Source organism: Heloderma suspectum, chromosome 1, assembly GCF_057233095.1.
Source record: "Heloderma suspectum isolate Gila_16-S chromosome 1, 16-S_ref, whole genome shotgun sequence".
NCBI lineage: Eukaryota > Metazoa > Chordata > Lepidosauria > Squamata > Helodermatidae > Heloderma > Heloderma suspectum.
The window spans coordinates 85,013,496-85,034,431 of NC_139458.1; the positions used below are offsets into that span (position 1 = coordinate 85,013,496).

Here is a 20,936-nt window from a genome sequence, read left to right on the forward strand (position 1 = left end):
CAAGAAAATTGGAGATCTCAAGGGAACGTTTTGTGCAAAGACGGCCATGATAAAGGACAAAGAAGGCAGGGACCTCACAGAAGCAGATGAGATTAAGAAGAGGTGGAAAGAATACACAGAAGAACTATACAGGAAAGATCTTAATGTCCTTGATAGCCATGATAGTAATGTCCTTGATAGCCATGATAGTGCAGTCACTGAACTTGAGCCGGACATCCTCGAGAGTGAAGTCAAGTGGGCCTTAGGAAGCATTAGTAACAACAAAGCTAGCAGAGATGACAGTATTCCAGCTGAGCTATTTAAAATCCTAAAAGATGATGCTGTTAAAGTGCTGCATTCAATATGCCAACAAATTTGGAACACTCAGCAATGGCCGCAAGACTGGAAAAGGTCAGTTTACATTCCAATTCCAAAGAAGGGCAACGCCAAAGAGTGTTCAAACTACCGCACAATTGCGCTCATTTCACATGCCAGCAAGGTGATGCTCAAAATCCTACAAGCTAGGCTTCAGCAGTATGCGAACCGAGAACTACCGTAAGTACAAACTGGGTTTCGAAGAGGCAGAGGAACTAGAGATCAAATCGCCAACATTCGCTGCATCATGGAGAAAGCAAGAGAATTCCAGAAAAATGTCTATTTCTGCTTCATTGACTACGCTAAAGCCTTTGATTGTGTGGATCACAACAAACTGTGGCAAATTCTTAAAGTGATGGGAGTACCAGACCACCTTACCTGTCTCCTGAGAAACCTGTACAAGGGTCAAGAAGCAACAGTAAGAACCAGACATGGAACAACCGAGTGGTTCCAAATTGGGAAAGGAGTACGACAAGGCTACATATTGTCACCCTGCTTATTTAACTTATATGCAGAGTACATCATGAGAAATGCCGGGTTGGATGAATCAGAGGTCAGAATTAAGATTGCTGGGAGAATTATCAACGATCTCCGATATGCAGATGATACCACCCTAATGGCAGAAAGTGAAGAGGATCTAAAGAGCCTCTTGTTGAGGGTGAAAGAGGAGAGTGCAAAAGCTGGTTTGAAACTCAACATTAAAAAAAACTAAGATCATGGCATCTGGCCCCATCACTTCCTGGCATATAGAAGGGGAAGAATTGGAAGCAGTGACAGATTTTACTTTCTTGGGCTCCAAGATCACCGCAGACGGTGACTGTAGCCATGAAATTAAAAGGCGCTTGCTCCTTGGGAGGAAAGCTATGGCAAACCTAGACAGCATAGTAAGAAGCAGAGACATCACCTTGCCAACAAAGGTCCGTCTAATCAAAGCTATGGTTTTCCCAATAGTAATGTATGGCTGTGAGAGCTGGACTATAAGGAAGGCTGAGCGCCGAAGAATTGATGCTTTCGAACTGTGCTGCTGGAGAAGACTCTTACGAGTCCCCTGGACTGCAAGGAGGTCAAATCAGTCAATCCTAAAGGAAATCAACCCTGAGTGCTCATTGGAAGGACAGATACTGAAGCTGAAGCTCAAATATTTTGGCCACCTAATGCGAAGAGAAAACTCTCTGGAAAAGACCCTGATGCTGGGAAAGACTGAAGGCAAAAGGAGAAGGGGACGGCAGAGGATGAGATGACTAGATAGCATCACCGATGCAATGAATATGAACCTGAGCACACTCCGGGAGAGTGCGCAGGACAGGAAGGCCTGGCATGCTATGGTCCATGGGGTCACGAAGAGTCGGACACGACTGAACGACTGAACAACAACAACAAACCTCCAAGTTAGATTGAATGATTGATTGATTGATTGATAATATTTCTTGGCCGCCTTTCAGATTACTGCAATGTGCTCCATGTGGGGCTACCTTTGAAGATGGTTCAGAAGCTGCAGCTTGTACAAAACACAGTGTCCAGGTTGATAAAAAGGACAAGAAGGTCAAAATATATAGCACTGATTCTGGCCCACTTGCACTGGCTGCCTATATGTTTCTGAGCCCAATTCATGGTGCTGATTTTGACCTATAAAGCCCTACACGGCTTGGGACCACACTAACTGATGGAGTGCCTCTCTTGGCATGAACCAACCTGTACACTATGTTCAGCATCTAAGGACCTCCTCCAGGTTCCTCCTCCAAGGGAAGCTCAGAGGATGGCAACAAGGGAGAGGGCCTTCTCAGTGGTGGCCCCCCAAATTCGGAATGATGTCTCCAACAAGGCCCATCTGGCACCAACATTGTTACCTTTTCGGTGCCAGGTTAAAACTGCCCTCTTATCTGAGGCATTTGGCAGCATACAGTGAGTTTTTAATCAGGTCCTGGATTGTCTTTGGCAGATGGTTTAAAAATGCTTTTAGATATATGCCGTGTGTGTGTGTGTGTGTGCGCGCATGCACTGTCTGTCTGTATGTTTTTATGTAAATGGTTTTGCATTTTGTATAATGTATTTTAATGGTTCTTAAACTTTGTGAACTGCCCAGAGAGCTTCAGTTGGGGTTCGATATAGAAATATAATAAATGAATGAAATGAATGAATGAATGAATGAATGAATGAATGAATGAATGAATGAATGAATGCCAGTAGCTAGGCTGTAAGAGAGGCATTTCAGCCTTTTAGAATTGCGGTGTGTCGGGGGGGGGGGCGGTGGATACACAAAAGCTGGAAAACCACCAAGTTACGAGTAGTGGTGGTCGGGAGAAAGCGGGTTGGGGCAGCAGAAGGCAGCATGGTCATCTGGGTTGGATTGGACTGCTGTGCCTAAGGTTCTGTACCCCTGTGCTATGCTGTCATCCGCTGAAGCAAAGTTTCCTTATACTCACAAAGTTGAGAGAGTTAAGCCGCATTGAAGTGGCTTGACTGATGTGCTCTGGCAGTCAACTTGGTTTGAGTCACACATGCACATCACAAATACATGCATATAACAAGAGGGAACTTGTCACCAGGTTTTGTTTTGTTCTGTTGGGGAAAACTGCCCCCAATGACCCTTAGAGCAGTCTCTTCCCTAAACCCACCCCATCACCACAATAAGGTTACATGGTCTGGGCCCCTCCCTGCAGCCTCCAGAGATGAGCCAGAGGAAATGACCCCACGTTTTTTCTCTGCTGCAAGTGCAAGCACCTCTTGCCAGCTTTCGAGCCTCCTTTTGTGTAGCTTGCTAAATGCAGGAAATAACAAAGAATGGCATGTGCAAATTGTGTTTCTGTCCCCAGCTGGCTACTAAGCTGGAGATGGGCAGGAAGCAAACAAAGACTGTTTTAAATCCCCTTTGTTCTCACTTCCTTGGTAAGGGCCTCTCTCTTTCCTGTGACTTGTACTTTCTTTGTTGACGTACCCTGCGAGTGTGTGTGTGTGTGAGAGAGAGGGGGGGGGAAGAGAGGGAGAGAGAGATTGTTCCTTTCTTTACTATCTTTAGTGTTCTTTAGTATCTTGAACACCTGCATTTCTGCAACAGGGCACAAAATATTTTGCCTTTAAACTCACTGTTCCATGTCTTGACTATCCTTTTTTTTTTAGAGTGAAAAAAAATCTGTTCTCTTCTTTTGCAAATAGCAAAGACTGAATGAGACCCATTAGGAAGGTGCTGGATCTTATCCTTCCAGTTTCCTATAAGCATAATTCTTTCTAATACATCTTAAGCCACCTTGTGGGTGCTGTGCTGGATATAATTCATAATCAAAACTAATGCTCTGTCTTCTGCTCGGTTCCAAATCCTAGTCATTGGCATTTCCTTGTTATTTTTTAAAGGATCCAGGCATGGAAAGGGTGTCCTCATGCTAGCCTTCTGTGGATTGCCTGGCTTTCTTGATTCAGGCAGCTGTCTGCTCTTCAGGCTCTTTGGTGTAGTTCCCCGTGTTTGTTCTGGCTCCCTCTCAAACACACACAAGCCAGACCACAGTACTTAGCTGTGGGGTAGTGTATGAAGGATTATTCTTGGGGAAGAGCCATAGGTCAGCAGTAGAATATATGTCCTGTATGCAAAAGGTCCCAGGTTTCCCACTGGGGAGCCAGTGTGGTGTAGTGGCTAGAGTGCTGGTCTGGGAGTCGCGAGATCCGGGTTCTAGTCACCACTCGGCCATGGAAGCTCACTGGGTGACTTTTGGCTAGTCACAGACCCTCAGACCAACCTACCTCACGGGGTTGTTGTTGTGAGGATAAAATGGAGGAGGAGGAGGATCATGTACGCCGCCTTGAGTTCCTTGGAGGAAAAAAGGTGGGATATAAATGCAATAAATAAATAAATAAATAATGAATTATTATTATTATTATTAAATTTATTAATCGCCCATCTGGCTGGTCACCCAGCCACTCTGGGCGATGTACAACATACAATAAAAACAGTTTAAAACAATAAAATTCTACAATAAAAACATTTTCTAAAATGCCCTAACCCACCCCAAATGCCTGCCTGAACGACAGCGTTTTTAATGCACGACGGAAGCTCATTAAAGAGGGGGCATGACGGAGTTCCCTAGGAATAAATAAATAAATATCCCTGGCACTTCTGAGTAGGGCTGGCTGGAAATACTCATGTCTGAACTGCTGGGGACCTGCTGCAAGGCAGTGTAGAGCAGCCTTCTGCAACTTGGCATCCCCTAGATGCTTTGGACTACAACTCCCATCAGCTCCAGCCATGGCCATGCCAACCTGGGGTTATGAGATTTGCAGTCCAACACATCGGGAAGGCTCTAGTTTGGGGAAAGCTGGTTTTAGACAATAATGAGCTAGAAACTGACCAAATTGACTCTGTATAGGGCAGCTTCCTATGTTTCAACAGAGGATTTAGATTTTGGGTTCATGTCCAAGCTGAAACATAGAATCATAGAATAGTAGGGCTGGAAGGGGCCTACAAGGCCATCGAGTCCAACCCCCTGCTCAATGCAGGAATCCAGGTCAAAGCATCCCTGACAGATGGCTGTCCAGCGGCAGCCTCATCTTGAATGCCTCCAGCATGGGAGAGCCCATCACCTCCCTAGGGAATTGGTTCCATTGTTGTATTGCTGTAACAGTCAGGACATTTGTCCTGATGTTCAGCCAGAATTTGGCTTCCTGTAATGTGAGCCCATTATTCTGTGTCCTGCACTCTGGGATGATCAAGAAGAAAACCTGGCCGTCCTCTCTGTGACAACCTTTCAAGTACTTGAAGAGTGCTATCATATCTCCCCTCAGTCTTCTCTTCACAAGGCTAAGCATGCCCAGTTCTTTCAGTCTCTCCTCATAGGGCTTTGTTTCCAGTCCCCTGATCATCTTTGTTTCCCTTCTCTGAACCCTCTCCAGTTTGTCTGCATCCTTCTTCAAGTGTGGTGCCCAGAACTGGACACAGTACTCCAGATGAGGCCTAACCAGTGCTGAGTAGAGGGGAACTAGTACTTCACATGCTTTGGAAACTATACTTCTATTAATGCAGCCCAAAATAGCATGTGCCTTTTTTGCAGCTACATCACACTGTTGGCTTGTATTCAGCTTGTGATCTACCATGATTCCAAGATCCTTCTCGCTTGTAGTATTGTTGAGCCAGGTATCCCCCATCTTGTAACTGTGCATTTGGTTTCTTTTTCTGAGCTGCAGAACTTGGCATTTATCCCTATTAAGTTTTATTCTGTTGTTTTCAGCCCAGCGCTCCAGCCTGTCAAGAGCACTTTGAATTTTGTTTCTGTCTTCCAGGGTATTAGCTATCTCACACAATGTTGTTTCATCTGTAAATTTGATGAGCATTCCCTGCACCTCCTCCTCCAAGTCATTAATAAAAATGTTGAAGAGCACTGGGCCCAGGACTGAGCCCTATGGGTACCCCGCTCGTTGCCTCTCCCCAGTTTGAGAAGGTCCCATTGAGAAGCAGTCTTTGAGTCCGATTCTAACCCACTTTTAGTTAGTTTGCTGCTGTGGATATCATGGGGCACTTTGTTGAAAGCTTTGTGGAAGCTTTTGCTGTCAAGATACTTTATGTCCACAGCATTCCCACAGTCCACAAGGGAGGTTACTTAATCAAAAAATGAGATCAGATTCATCTGGCAGGATGTTCTTGACAAATCCATGTTGGCTTCGAGTAATCACTGCATTGTTTTCAAGGTGCTTACAGATGGATTGCTTTATAATCTGCTCCAGAATTTTCTCAGGGATTGATGTCAGACTGACTGGTCTGTAGTTCCCAGGTTCCTCCTTTTTGCCCTTTTTGAAGACAGGGACAACATTAGCCCTCCTCCAGTCATCTGGCACTTCACTCGTCCTCCATGATTGCTCAAAGAGAATAGACAGTGGTTCTGAGATTTCTTCTGCCAGTTCCTTTATTACTCTAGGATGCAGTTCATCTGGCCCTGGAGATTTGAACTCATTTAGAGTAATTAGGTGTTCCTTGACCATATGCCTATCGATCTCAAGCTGCAATCCTGCCCCTCCAGCCTGTACTTTGCCTTTGCCAGGGGGTTCATAGACCCTCTTTCAGGAGAAAACTGAGCCAAAGTAGGAATTGACCACTTCTACCTTGCCATGTCATCTGTTATCATTTTGCCATCCTTATTCAATAGCTGAACCACCATTTCTTTCCTCTGTCTTTTACTATGCATGTATCTGAAGAAAGCCTTTTTGTTGCTTTTAGCATCCCTCGCTAACCTCAGCTCGTTCTCAGCTTTAGCCTTCCTGACACCGTCCCTGCAATTCTGTGCTACCTGCCTGTACTCTTCCTTTGTAGCTTGGCCTTTCTTCCATTTCCTGTAAGTGTCCTTTTTTGTTTTCAGGCCATCTCTAAGCTTTTTGTGGAGCCACACTGGCTTCTTCTGTTGTCTTCCACCTTTTTTCCTTGTTGGAATTGTTCGTAATTGAGTCTTTAGAATTTCCTTTTTTTTAAACTCTCACCCATCTTGGACTCCTTTTCTCATTAGGGTCGCTTGCCATGGGACCTAACTTATCATTGTTCTGAGTTTATTAAAATCAGCTTTCCTAAAATCCAGGCTACGCGTTTGGCTACACTCAGCTTTTGCTTCCTTTAAAACCAAGAACTCAAGTGTAACATGGTCACTGTCCCCCAGAGTTCCCATAACTGCTACTTTATCCACTAAGTCATCTCATTTGGTTAGGATCAAGTCAAGGATAGCTGATCCTCTACCTCCTTCCTCCACTTGCTGTAGGAGGAAGTTATCAACAACACAAGTCAGAAATCTCCTGGAGGGGCCATGTTTTGCAAAATTTGTCTCCCAACAGATATCAGGGAAATTGAAGTCCCCCATTACTACTACATCATGCTTCTTTAAAACATTGGCTATTTGCTTTTCAAAAGTTTCATCCTCATCTTCTCTTTGATTGGGTGGCCAGTAGTAGACTCCGACCACCATGTTCCTTTTATTCTTCGCTCCATTTATTTTAACCCAGATGCTTTCGATGGAGCTACCAAGCTCATCCTCCTGTATTTCTGTGCAGAGATATGTATCTTTAACATATAGTACAACTCCACCTCCCTTTTTGTTGTTTTTGAACAAGCTATATCCTTCAGTTGCTGTATTCCAGTCATGGGACTCATCCCACCAAGTTTCAGTTACACCTAACAAGTTGTATGTTCCCTCTTGTGTTAAGAGTTCAAGTTTGTTCTGTTTGCTTCCCATACTCTGGGCATTAGTATATAAACAACAAAGACCATGCGCTTTATAGTCTTGGCTTTCTTCCTACATTTTTTTGAAGACTATTATTGGGCACTATTAGAGCTGTTATCTCTGTTGTAGTGCATAAGCCTTCATCCAAGATGCTTCTATAGGTCACGTTTGGGGAACCTGTGGCCCTCCAGATGTGGTTGGACTCCAACTGCCATCACCCACATCTAGCCTGGCCAATGGCCAGGGATTCTGAGAGTTGTAGTCCAGCAATATCTAGGGGAAGGGCCACAGATCCCCAGTTTCTGCTATGGGTGGATTTTTAAATTACAATTATTTTATTTTACTCATTAAATGTATATCCTGCCTTTCTGCCAAAAGTGACACTCAAATGTTCCCATTTACAATGCAGTGGCTGCTCAAAATTGTTGTGCAGCAGTTCTAACCCCATGGAGCTCTTGCAGTCTGCAGCTGTGTGATCAGCTGAATGTTACCTGGCCTTGCACTTTTCTGGAGATTGTGGGAATGTGGGAGTCTCTTGCATTGTGTGGCTGGTTACCAGCTATAGTTGACTTACTCTGCGTGGGTTTGGCAAAACAATAATGCTGCCTTCCCCAACCTGGATGGACCACAACCCCCATTATCCCCAGTGGCAGCCATGAAGGCTGGAGGTTGATCCAAATTGTAGTCCAAATTTATTTATTTATTACATTTCTATACCTCTCAATAGCCAAAGCTCTCTGGGAAGTTCACAACAACGAAAACCACAAGATGCATCATAAAATACAATATAAAATGTAAACGCTTAAAACTACAATATAAAAGTACAAACCAAAATAAAACCTCACAGCAATGAAGAGATTTAAAATGCAATAATAGCTTTAAAACAACAGAGCTAAAAGACGAAATGCCTGGGAAAATAGGAATGTCCTTTACCTGGCCCCGGAAAGAGAACAACGTAGGTGCCAGGCAAGCCTCTCTGGGAAGCTCATTCCACAACTGCGGTGCCACAGCAGAAAAGGCCCTCTGGAGATACCAGGTTGGGGAAGGATGTAAGGAAGTATTTAAGCAGCCACAGTTTCACCCTGTGATCCTCGGCATCTTTCCAGTCCATCTCTACCAATGGTTGCGGCTTGTTGCAAATCTAGGGATTTCCACACACCCCTGCCCCCTCTTCTCAGACAATGTTTTTGCAGACTGACTCTGTTTCCTCACTCTCTCATTTTGAATTTCAGATCAGTCAAGTCTTGGGCAATGAAATCAAGTTTGCTGTGAGGGAACCCTTGGGGCTCAGGTAAGTTTCCAGGCAGAGCCTCTGTGCTCAGGCTACTAGCCAAGGGCAAAATGGGATGCTGAGGAGGTACACAACATTGCCATGGAAGTTCTGACCCCTTCCCTTAAGTCTTCTGCCCATGCGTTTCTCATGCATTGTTATTAATGGTGACTATGGGACTGGGAAAGACTTGAGCAGAGAGGTTTTCCAGCTTTGTGGAGCATGTCTGCGAGTCATGTATCTGGCATGTGTCTCCTGGCCTGGCTGCATAGCTTTTAAAGACACAGGAACTCCATTTGGCAACAATAATTCACCTGTACAGTGTGCAAGAATGATGGCAGATTCTAATACAGGATGTGGAGAAGGCCCTTCAATTTTTGGTGCATCCTTGTATTTCACCAGGGCAGCACTGTGTCCTTTACCTGTAAAATGGCACAGAGATGGATGTTTCCACTTCTTCCCTTGGTTAATAAAACAACCCGTTCTCCATAAAGTTCTCCTGAGATATTGCTCTGTTCACTGGATATTTTGGTACCAGATTTTCAGTGCTGCCATGGTCGGTGGAAGCTAATTGTGGGTTGCATTCAATGTTAGTCTAAATTAAATCCCAGTCATTTCAGTGGGTCTACTCTAAGTAGTTCTAACATTGGATGTAACCCCTTGTGCTTTTGTATGGGAGAGTGGCTCTAATAGAGAAGGGGGCTGGAGAGGAGGAAGAGAGAAGAGAGCTAGTTTTGCTTATGAACCTTGGAGTCCCCTGTTTAAAAAGTTCTGGGCTTCCAGAAAAACCCATGTAGTTTCTGGATTAACACATTTCTCCAGGTACAAGTGGGGATGTCCTAACTTTGAATAATTGGTGCAGCCTGCAGGCTGCTACCAGTACTTTCAACAAGAGTAAGCAGTCTGTTCCCCATAGGCAGAGGACCGACGCAGCTGATACTTCAACAGTGCGATCTGGTCCTATGCTTGGAGTTAGTTCCCTTTGTTTTGATGTCTACATAGAAATGGTCTATCTCAGCCTTTTCCTGCCTGGTGCCCTCCAGATGTGTTGGACTCCAACTCCCAGCATGCCCCAGCCAGCATCATCCTGAGCCAAATTCCTGGAAAAGAAGGTTATCAGTGGCTACTAGTCCTGATGGCTATGTGCTCCCTCCACTGTCAGGGGCAGTATGCCTGTGTACACCGGTTTCTGGGGAACTGCAAGCAGCTACACCAGCAAGAGCCACCACAAGCAGCATCCTAGGAATTCAGGAGGTGCCAAGTGACGAGGCTGTTCCCTTGGCTTTGTTTTTGATTTTTATGATATAATCATTATAGCAATTTCCTCTTAAAATAGGTCGGCCAGATGGAGAAGCTTTGCTAACGGACCTCATGGAGATGCTGTGAAGCTAAATGTAGTGTTCTTTAAAAATAATCCTCTAATTTTCACTTATTAACTGGCAGATAGCTATCCTCAAAAGAATCTCTCTCCTGACAGCCTGTGACTTTGCTGTGGTCTTCAGTGATTGGTAATCAGTCCATGTATAACCAACCTATAAGGCCTGCCTTTTTACGAGAGAATCTCTTTCCTGCCTCTCCCAGTCAGTTGTTCCCAAATTTGTAGCCTTATGATTTTGCAAATGTTGTAAAATTGCTCAAGGAAAGTCTGGTCTCTGTCTTCTTGTCTCTCTCCTTTCTTTTGCAGCCTCTCATCCAGTCAGCAGGAATTGCCCCAGTGGCCTTCCTTGCAGAAATAAGAGCTATTCTAGGCAACCACCTTTTTATATAAAGGTGACGTGGGGAGATATCATCTTCAGATTACTTGTTTTCCAATTAAAGCATTACTTGTTTTCCATTTTATTTGCAGGGTTTGGCAGTTTGTGTCAGCCATCATATTCTCTGGGGTTGCCATCATGGTAAGTAAGCAAAACATTCCCACACTGGGCTTGAGTCTCAGGATTCGAAACTGTGTCCCTCCACAGCCCTTCTTGGGATTCTGTCTTCAAATTAACTTTTCCCTTCCTCCTCTTTCCCACTGCTTTCTGCAACAGCTGTTTCCACTCATTTTTATTTTATGTAAAATTATTTTTAGATGGTGGAACCCTCTCAAGGCGATATGCAAGTTAAAAACCACATCGAGTGGATACAATAAAAACCAATAAGAACACATTCAATTAAAAATAATTAAAACAAAGGTTATCTATAAAAATCGATGAAAACAGAACTTCCCAATAAAACTAGCAGTCCAGACATTATGTGAAGGCCAGTAAAATCAGGCGGGTCTTCAGAGCTTTTCTGAGGACCTACCAATGTTTGATGAACGCCTGACGGAAATTCATTCGAGAGGCATGGGGCCACCACTGAGAAGGCCCTCTCCCTTGTATTCATCAGCCTAACCGCCCTTGGGAATGGTTAAGTGAGAAGGGCCTCTGTAGATGACCTCAGAGTGTGGGCAGGCTAGTGCAGGAGAAGTAGCTTGGGCCCAATCCATGTAAGGCTTTAAAGGTTAAAACCAGCACTTTTAATTGTCAGCACAACTAGCTGGTCTTTAAGTTTATCATGGGTGGAGGCACTGATCCAAACCAGGGCTCCAACTTCTATTTGCAAGCAGTGACACTTGCCAGGGCTATGCATGCTCTTCTTTGCCTTCAATTAGAAACTGTTTTCTTAGTGAATCATGCTCAAGCATAGGTGCTAGAATGTTTCTCTGTTAAAGTTGATTTCTTACCCATAGGCTCTCACCTTTCCCGATCAGCTCTACGATGCTGTGTTTGAGGAAGAGTCTGTCAATAGTAAGATGCCCATCCGTCTGTATGGAGGAGCCTTGCTTAGTGAGTAGTAATTTAGTTGGCGAGAGGTGATGCAGTCTGTGCTAGTGGGAATAGCTGAGTCTGTGTGTATACACACAATGCCACTACATCTCGATCAGGGGTGAGGAACATGTAGCCCTCCAGATGTTTTTGGACTGCAATCCCCATCAGCCCTAATCAGCATAGCCAATGGTGAGGGATGATGGAGGCTGCAGTACAGCAAAATCTGGAGAAATGATTCCCTTTCCTTGATCTAGACGAATTCCTCTTCCACAGAATTTTGTACTGAGGGGTGGGAGTGGCGTGGGGAGTTTGACGTATTACTGTGCAATCACAAGCTCTCCAGGTCATTCCTCCATGACATCTGGCAAGCTTCGGAAAGGTGATGGTCCTATCGCTATATCAGTACCGGAGCTTGAGATCTCTAAAGTAGTGATGGGAGAACTGAACCTGACAGTTTTGAATCCAACATTTTTGTTTCGAATGCAAGTTCTGCTATTATGAGATCTCGAAGTATCCCGGTATGCTAGTTTTGTGTGTGTGCAGGAACTCTTTCAGTGGAGATGCATCCGGCCAAGCAATACCGCACCTGCTGCCTAAAATGTATCTGCTTGAGGGACAAGAGTCGTCTCCAACATTCATAGACCAGTACTGTCCATGCGAGCTCCAGACCACTTTGTGTGCAATGCTCCTATTGCTTTTTCTAGAAAGAATTTTAAACAAAGCCAAGCTGTGCTAGGCACAGGTGTAAGAAGTGAAGCAACGCGTTTGTCTCCTGATAGTCAGGGATCGGACAGCCTGGAGTCTGATAACCAGTACCACAGACAAGTCGAGGCAGCCAGAAGCTTCCTTGGCTTATCCCATGAGCTTGCAGCAGCACCTGGTGGTAACACCTGGAACTGCAGCAGTCTGTGGATCTACGTTTAAAGCTGGGTTGCAGAGTAACGAAAATCGATTTTTAAACCAAGAGGTTGTCATGAATGAGTGGGTGGGCTGCCGGCACCACGCCTGCTCTCTCCCGCTTATCCCCGACAACCTATTGGTTTTTTAACTGATGGATTGTCATTATGCATGAGCCTGGTTCGCACGTAATGACAAACCAGAGGACGGGATGAGGGTGCTGGATGATGTCAGCATCCCTTCTGAGAAGAAAAGGATGGTGGCGTGTCCCTGCACGGCCTAGCCCTGCTACACCACTGCTTGTGATAGCTGAATATGAGAGGGAGTTACGATGCTGGGGTTGACGCTTTTGAAAGCTTGAAGGACTTAGAGGCAGCATGTGAGCCAGCGTCTGGCCATGCCTGTCCTATCCTTTCTTTCAGTGGAGCAGCTTACCCTGACCCTCTCTCCTTCCGTTCCCGTCCCCCTCAGGTATCTCCCTCATTATGTGGAATGCCCTGTACACAGCTGAGAAGATCATCATCCGTTGGACCCTGCTGACAGAAGCTTGTTACTTTGGGATACAGTTCCTGGGTAAGTAGGTCCCTTTAGGGAAATGGAAACAGGGACAAAGGTGTTCCTACTGCAAAAAAGGAGAAATCTATACACTGGATCCAGAGTTTGTCCAGTGATGACATCACATAGTGACTGACTGTATTGGGAAGAAGGCCATCAGGTTGGAACAGGTAGTAATATAGGCTGTAGCATGTGCAAAGAGTGAGAAGCTGCAAGACGGGGGGGGGGGCAACTTGTGGCCATCCAGATGTTTTGGCCTACAACTCCCATCAGCCCTGGCCAGCATAGCCAATGCTGAGAGATCATGGGAGATGTAAGCCAGGGCCACAGACTGCGCATTCCTGCTTTAAGGAAAGAGATATACCCGATTTATTTGATCCCTGGCACTTGTAGGGAAACCATCACTGTAATACCCAGCTCTACTATGTACACTAATATGGCATCTATAATGCTAGTTACATTTCTCAAATGAGAAATGCTCCATGTATTATTTTGGCATCCCAAGCTCTCTTCCTGCCTCCTGACTTCCATCAGTTCAAAGCAGCCAAAAATTCTCTTTGGCAGCTGTGGCCAGTTAGGTGTACATCATGTTTTATTTCGTTACAGGAAATCATGCCTATGACAAGAGTAGGGTGCCTGGAAACAAAAGCCACACCCACTATTCCTTGGCAGGAAATCTTATATTTGGAAGAAGTTTTATCAGAGTGCAGTTCCAGCCTTAGTGGCTATGTCAAAGGGCTCTCATCATGCTGTTCCCAGAGGAGCTTCCTCAGATGAAGATGCAGAAGCACTGGCATGCAAAAGCCATAAAAGCAGTGCCATCCCTGAGGACTTCTAGATCTGCAGGGCACAGCTTAGGGAAGCATCTAAGCCAGGGGTGGATAACTTGTGTCCTTCCAGATGTTTTAGCCTATATTAGGGATGTTGGAGGAGAGTGGAGCCCGACAAGCTTTTGTTGGCTCACCCGGCCCCCCTGACTTCTTTCCGTCTTCCACCAGCTGGCCCAACTTGGTCCGCAGCAGGTTGGGCCAGCTGGGGGATTTTCCATATCTTTTTAATTTGAGCAAACTGTGGCTGTAAATTACAGCCACAGTTTGTGCAAACATCTATTTCTTCACATTAAAAAAAAAATGTTAAAGGTCCCTGGAATTCGGGGAAAACGTGTGGCTTGGCTTGCAAATGCAAGCTGCGGAAGTCCAGTGAGCCCTGAAAGGGCTACATTTCCCAGCAGCAGACATTCTTAGCCCACATCTCCCATGATCCCTCACCACTGGCTATACTGATTAGAGCTGATGGAAGTTGTAGGCCAAGACATCTGAAGGGCCTCAGCTTGCCTCCCTGGTCTAAGCTAAAGAGCTGTGGAAACTTGCCTGACTGGGCTTAAAGCTTTGGGTCCTCTCTATATAATCTTGGAAGCATCACCTTCTTCTCCAACCCACATGACTGGTAATAGACCTGACTTGGCTGCTCTCCCAGCCCTGCTTACAGTCAAGAGAAGGGCTTAGAGAGTAAGCAGTAAAGGGATACTGGCCATGTGGCATTTGCTTTGCTACCTGAAAGGTCCTTCCTCGTCAAACATGCAAATTTTTTACTTGAAAAATCGAAGTTTTCTAATTGGCAGCTGAGCTGATTTCTCCCCCCATATCCTTTCTAACACACACACACACACACACACACACACACACACTTTTTTTGTTTTAATTGAAAGCTGGACTGCTTCAGAAACTACTAATTTCCAAAAGGTGGCAAGCAAAATCTTTCTAGGGTTTGCATACCTGGTTTTAAAGAGGAAAACCGGAGTTGATGGCATCCTTCAGTTTGTGGTTCTGGTGACTGTCATTGCAGCTCAGAAGCCAGACTAGATGGATTGGACTACAACTCATGTCATCCCCAGTGATGGGAGTTCTAGTCCAACCCCTATGGAAGGCACCAGGTTGGGGAAGATTGGCCGTGCACAGTAGAGGTCCTGGCAAATAAGATGTGAAGTGAGCATTTCTGTCTCCTCAAAGAATTGCAGGAGGCAGAGAAGACCTTTTGTGTACTTTGCTCCTAACCTGCCATCTTTCTCTTCCAGTTACGACCATCACCCTGGTCGAGAGCAGCCGGGCATCCACCGGAGCTGCACTCCTCCTTGCCAGCCGGGCCTTCTTTGTACTTATCAGTATCTATTATTATTACCAAGTTGGACGCAGACCCAAGAAAGTCTAGTCTCCAAGACTTCTGAAGGCTGGGGGTGGGGGCAGAAAGGCATCTTCCAACATTTGCATTCCTTTGGTTCCTTTTTGTGTTTTGTCTTTAGGAGCAGACTTCCTCTTTATGCCATGCATCCATGTATAAACCCAGTGCTGGTGTCACTGCCCATCAGGCATCGAAGAGGAGAGATCAAAGCCAGGATGCCTCTGTGATGCCTGTTTGGGGAGGATGAGGAAACAGAGTGCAGAGATAACAAGGGCTCGTCACATTCAGGGAGTTGAGAGAAAACCTTTTCAGTAGCCATTTTTCTCTGTAGCAAGACTTTCCCTGACCCGCTCGCCCCTCGAACTCTGCTGGACTACAACTCCCACCATCTCCAACAGCCCACTGGCTAGGCTGTCTGGGGATGATGGGAGTTGTAGTTGGCACATCTGAAAGGCACCAGGTTGGGGAAGGCTGCTGTAGGACACGATCAGAATCTATATGCGTCCATGGAAATGGAGCAGTGTATTGAACCGAACGCAAAGGGCAAAAATGGCCAAGAAAGCCCTGTAAGCAGCGGACTGATTGGCAACATCCCCCCATCCCACTGGCTGTCTGGGACACTCTGGGCATTGTCCACATGCACAAACCCTGGGCCTAAGCAGTGTCTTGCCTCATATAGGACACAGGCAGTGGTAAAACTAAGGCCATATTTTGCTCAACGTCTAGGAGGTTAGACTTAACATCCTTAAAAAATATCTTAGGTCAGGGATGGGCAGAAAGTTGATCTCCAGATATTTTGGACTTCAGCTCTCAGCATTCCCGACCATTGGCTATGCTGGCAGGGGCTTCTGGGAGTTGAAGTTGAAAACATCTGGAATTTACCTTTTGCTCCATCCTGTCTTACATGTTGATGTCACTGCAATTGCAAACTCTTGATCTTTTCATGAACATTAACCATACTGATTTAAGAACAAAATCTGCCTCATTTTTGAAGGAGGCCTGGTGAAAATATCTGAATCAGCTGTTACTGCTCTATGGCCCTCTTTGTTTCTGTCCCCACCCACCGCCCCACATGAGTGCTGTACCTATTTCTTTATTCTGTTGCTCTTTTTAGTAGCAGGCATTGCAGAGATGCTTTCAGATCATTCCAGATATAGGGGGAAGGGAACATGGGAGGGATTAATAAAGAAACTATGAGTTCACACAATCACTTTTTTCTTTTCTTTTCCAAAAATGTCAACACAGGGTAATATCAGTATATAACTATAGTTAGTTAATAGAGTTTTACAAAGTGCTGCCAGGGATTAAACTGCAATTGTTACTTTTCCACATGGGGACACCTTTAAAAATAAGTATCCAAGAAAATTGCAGGAAAATGGCACCTTGTTCATATGAATTCCTTAGGCTCGCTTGATCCATACACTGGCACACCTGATTTTGGTGGTCCTACCAGCCATCTGTGAAATGAAAAGATTCTTATGTGTGTAGGGGCTGCTGGAAGGGAACTTGCATCTGATTCCTATGTCCTGTCTGATGTGTGGTGGCAGGCACAGAAGCAAGACTGCGCCCCAGCAAACAGCTAAATGTACTAGATTGTGAACCAGGCTCTGAATCTGTGTGCAGAAGGGTGTTTGCCTGTGGATGGCCCCTCTGCATGTGCAAGAGGCTGCCTGAACTCCTCAGCTTTGTCAGGAGGGGCCGAGGGATCTTGCCTCTGCAGTGCTTTGTCAATTGTGAGCAGCAACCCAAACATTTGAGGCATTCAGGCCATGGGCATTTATTTTTTAACCATTCCATCACTTACCCAACACTGTTCAAGGCTCACATGTGAATAAAGGTTCTATTCACAGCTACTGCCTTGAAACCAGTATTATTAATGGTGTTTAAAAGGCTGGTATAATTTAATTTAGACTATAAGGCGGCCTTCCCCAACCTAGTGCCCTCCAGATGCTTTGGTCTACAACTCTCATTATGCCCAGCCATTGGCCATGCTGGCTGGGGCTGATGGGAATTATAGTCCAAAACTTCTGGAGAACAGGTTGGGAAAGGCTGCTATAGCAATTTTGTAGAAGACTAATGAGCCAGGTGTTCCAGTTAGCCTTTCCCAAACTTCCACTGTGTCTGAGTTCTCTCCCTGTGCCTCCTCCACCCTGTTGGGATTCCGTGTAGACAATTTCACATAAAATTGGGCAGGACGTGCTAACCCCATACAGACCTACAAACATAGAGCAGAGCAAGCCCGGAGTGGAAATCAGAGGAATTGTCTATTTGAAGTGGATTTCAAGGCATTTGCCAACACTGACCTGCTAAGACAGAGCAAGCAGTTAGGAATGGATATGATGAATCTGGCGTAAGCGCATGTGGTTGGTGTTGCACTGGAATGCAGAATCAACATGGGAGCAAGTTACATCCATCAAACCGCGATTATCTTTTTAAGACATGAGGCAACCACCGTCTTCAACCACAGGCAACATACATTTGGAAAGTCACAGGAACACTTTACGGACTGTTGGTAACATGTACTGGCTTTTGCCTGCAGGGGATCCTCCACCCAAGGACTGCCTCCTTTATACCTCCTTTTGGCATCTATAAAACATGTGCATGAACTTGGGCTACTATGTGCATTGCATCTAATGGCCTTGCAAAAACCATGCAAAAAGTGGAAATCCTCAAATTTTTTGAATGTAATGACAAATGTGGTGATTCAAGTGTAGACTTTAGAATCCAAGGGTAGTGCCGAGTAGTCTTGTGTGAGGTTAAAGTCCTCTGCAGGAGTGGTTTTGTTAATGCTATTTTCAAGTGTCACTCACAGTCTTTGGTCTGTGGAAAAGATGGTCTGTGCGCTCTGTGAAATAAGTCTGGTTTTCAGCAGTTATTGTTTGGCTTTGAGCATTTTGTTCCAAGGAGGGTGGGGGCTGTGACTACGCCCATTTTCGAGAGAAGTAGACTGCAGAAGGGAATCCTTTCAGAGTTGCTCTCGCCTGGTGTTCCAAACCAGGACTTGAGTTTTCCGGTGGAGAAGAGGAACCATAAGTGCTTTTAAATCACAAAACAGGTCTTTTATCCTACACTTTGGTCCCAATCTTCATATAGTTCATTAAATAAAACACAGAAAATCAGCTATACAGTCGGAGCTGGCATCTTGTCTGCTTGTCCAAGATTCAGACAGTCAGCAGTTTGGATGTCATGTGGCAATTCCTGGGTTGTTTAACCCAGGAATTGCAGGGACAAGTGTAGCATGCGAGCCATGTGCTTGCCGTTTCTGCTTTTAATCAACATCCTGTTCCTAGGTTGTTCCATGATGTTTGCACCTGGAAACGGGGTTGTTTATGGATTAAACAACTCAGATTTAACCCAGCAATTGCCCATGGTTCCCGAGTTGTTTCCACTTTTAGCTCACATCTTTTGCTGGGTTCCACAAGTCCTGGGTTAAACAACTCAGACAGTATTGCTATGATGTCCAAACTCGGTCAGTGACACAGATTGTAGAGCCTGCCCTTGTAACTGGGCAATGACCATAGGCCTCAGGCTTGCTCCCTGTATTTGTGAAAGCAAGACGGAGGAGGTAGGAGCTCCACACAGAGCAGACAGAGGACATACGTTCAGTAGAACACATATTTTGTATATGTAAGGTCTCAGATTCATGTTGTGGCATCTGGTACCCTGCAGATGTTTTAGACTACAACTCTCATAAGTCCCAGTCAGCATGGCCAGAGATAAGGGATTCTGGGGACTGTAGTCCAAAACATCTGGGGTTGGATCAAGGATCTGCCTTCCTCGAGGGGAAGGGTTCTGCTCATGGAAGGTCCTGGCTGATTTTGGGGGATCCCCTCCCGCACACGCCAGAGCTCACCTGATTCAGTAGGGTCTTCTGACTCTGTGTAGCATTTTCAAGGGGTGGAGGGGCTGCTGTCCGAAGGAGGAGGTGGGGAACTCCATTTCTGCCAGCATAGTTGATCCAGCTTTAATCTGGATCCAACCCCTGGAGAGCACTGGCTTGCCTAGCCTTGGCCTCTACTAGTGCTGGGAAAGGCTTGTCAAAGGTTCAGGAGGCTGCTGACACAGGGGTACACAGGAGTGGCATACAATAGGCCATTCGTCTGATTCATTATAAGGTAGCTCCTTACATACCATGCCTGAGTCTGGATGGCTTCAAAGTAGCCACATCAGAAGAAAGTGGTGGTGCAATGGTCAAACACTTTTGTGAATGCTTTGCCCACTTCTTTCTGAAATCAAGGGTAACAGATGGGTGCACAAAAGAGGGCAGAATGTGCTGTGAAAAGCTCTAAGCGATCACGCCTGCCAGTGACCTTAGAAGATGTGAACCCTCTCCTAAATGTGTCATTGCATGCCAAAGCACAGCAAGAATCCAACATTGTTGACTGAATAAAGGGAGCTGTATCCTTCACAGCTGTATGGAAATCAAATGCAATACTTGATAAGTGTGTAGATCATCTCTGTTACCCGATGGTGCCCTGCCATGGCTTTCAGCCCATGATAGTCAAGTCTATAACTATTGTGAAGGAGCTCAGCAAGCTCCTTTTTGTTTACATAGAGTGTTTTATTTTTGCTGTCTGCTAGCTGCAGTCAAATATGGAATTTTCACACTTAGAATCTGAAATTTACAAATTGGGAGGTTCACTTACAGACCATTTGCAAGAATCTGTACTTCTCCAGTAAGATTTATGGTCTATAGAACAGAAGTGACTTCTATGTTGCTTGGACATTTAAAATGACAAAACACAACTTCTGGGAGGACACAGTGTGTGTGTGTGTGTGTGTGTGTATAGTATTTTAAAAAACTGTACTATGACTTCTAGCAGCTGCTGTTATACTGTATCTAATGCAGATGACACAGTAGCATTAAACCCAGGTTGCTGGTAAGCCGACTGACTTTGGTTGGCAACTGTTCCTTTGGACATAGTGCTGGTCCAATTGTCCTTGTGCCAGACCCTAAATATGTCATGGACTTGGGGTATTAAAACCATTAGAGAGAGGTCTAGTGTTTTGAATTTTACTCCATAAGGATACAGAGGATTTCATAACTTAGAAATTTCATAACTTGGCAAAAACACCACAGATAACCGTGCCAGGGGCTGGTGCTCAAAAACAGGAATCATAAGGGCCCCCACCCCTGGCTTTTTACATGCTCTTCGACAAGTCATATCTCACCTGTTATCTCATGCACAATGTGATTAATGTTCATTCCAGCTTTCTAAGTGATATGTATAACACCTGTCTGCAAAACTCTTCTGTGGCTGTGTACTAAGGAGCTTTAAGGGGAGGCAGGGGTCTGAATTTGAATGGCTTATTGCAAAGCATCCATTAAGAATTTTCTAACAGCACCCTTGCCTACTCATAGAGGAGGCATAGCTAAAGGTATGATTCACAGTACCCCACCACATGTTTTACACGACTTGAAGGAAATGACATTCGTGTTAACCCACAGTATTTGAATGTCTTTCCAACAGTTAGTCAATCATCCATCCTCACGCTTGTTTAGTCTACTGATTCAGGAACATATTAGCAATCCGAGAGGGCACCAGTTTTAAACTTACATAAGAACTTGCATCCCTACTAAAAATATTGGAACTCTGGAGGCCAATTCTGCAACCAGCTTTCCCCTACAACCAATAAACATATTTAGGAAAATACTTGCATTTTTGGATTTTGGTTTTACAAGGTATATTTAAATACATTAGTTTT

General features: G+C 45.1%; 1 protein-coding gene across 1 annotated transcript in view; it reads left to right on the plus strand.

The window, feature by feature from the left end:
• Positions 1–20,878, plus strand: part of TP53I11 (tumor protein p53 inducible protein 11) — a 107,107-nt gene extending 86,229 nt beyond the window's left edge. Inside the window, exons 3-7 of the mRNA XM_084850880.1 lie at positions 8,771–8,829; positions 10,655–10,703; positions 11,522–11,618; positions 12,969–13,070; positions 15,127–20,878. Coding sequence (XP_084707006.1) covers positions 8,771–8,829; positions 10,655–10,703; positions 11,522–11,618; positions 12,969–13,070; positions 15,127–15,260 — 441 coding nt within the window. The 3' untranslated portion in view covers positions 15,261–20,878. The remainder of the gene's footprint in view (positions 1–8,770; positions 8,830–10,654; positions 10,704–11,521; positions 11,619–12,968; positions 13,071–15,126) is intronic.
• The last annotated feature ends 58 nt before the right edge of the window (positions 20,879–20,936 follow it).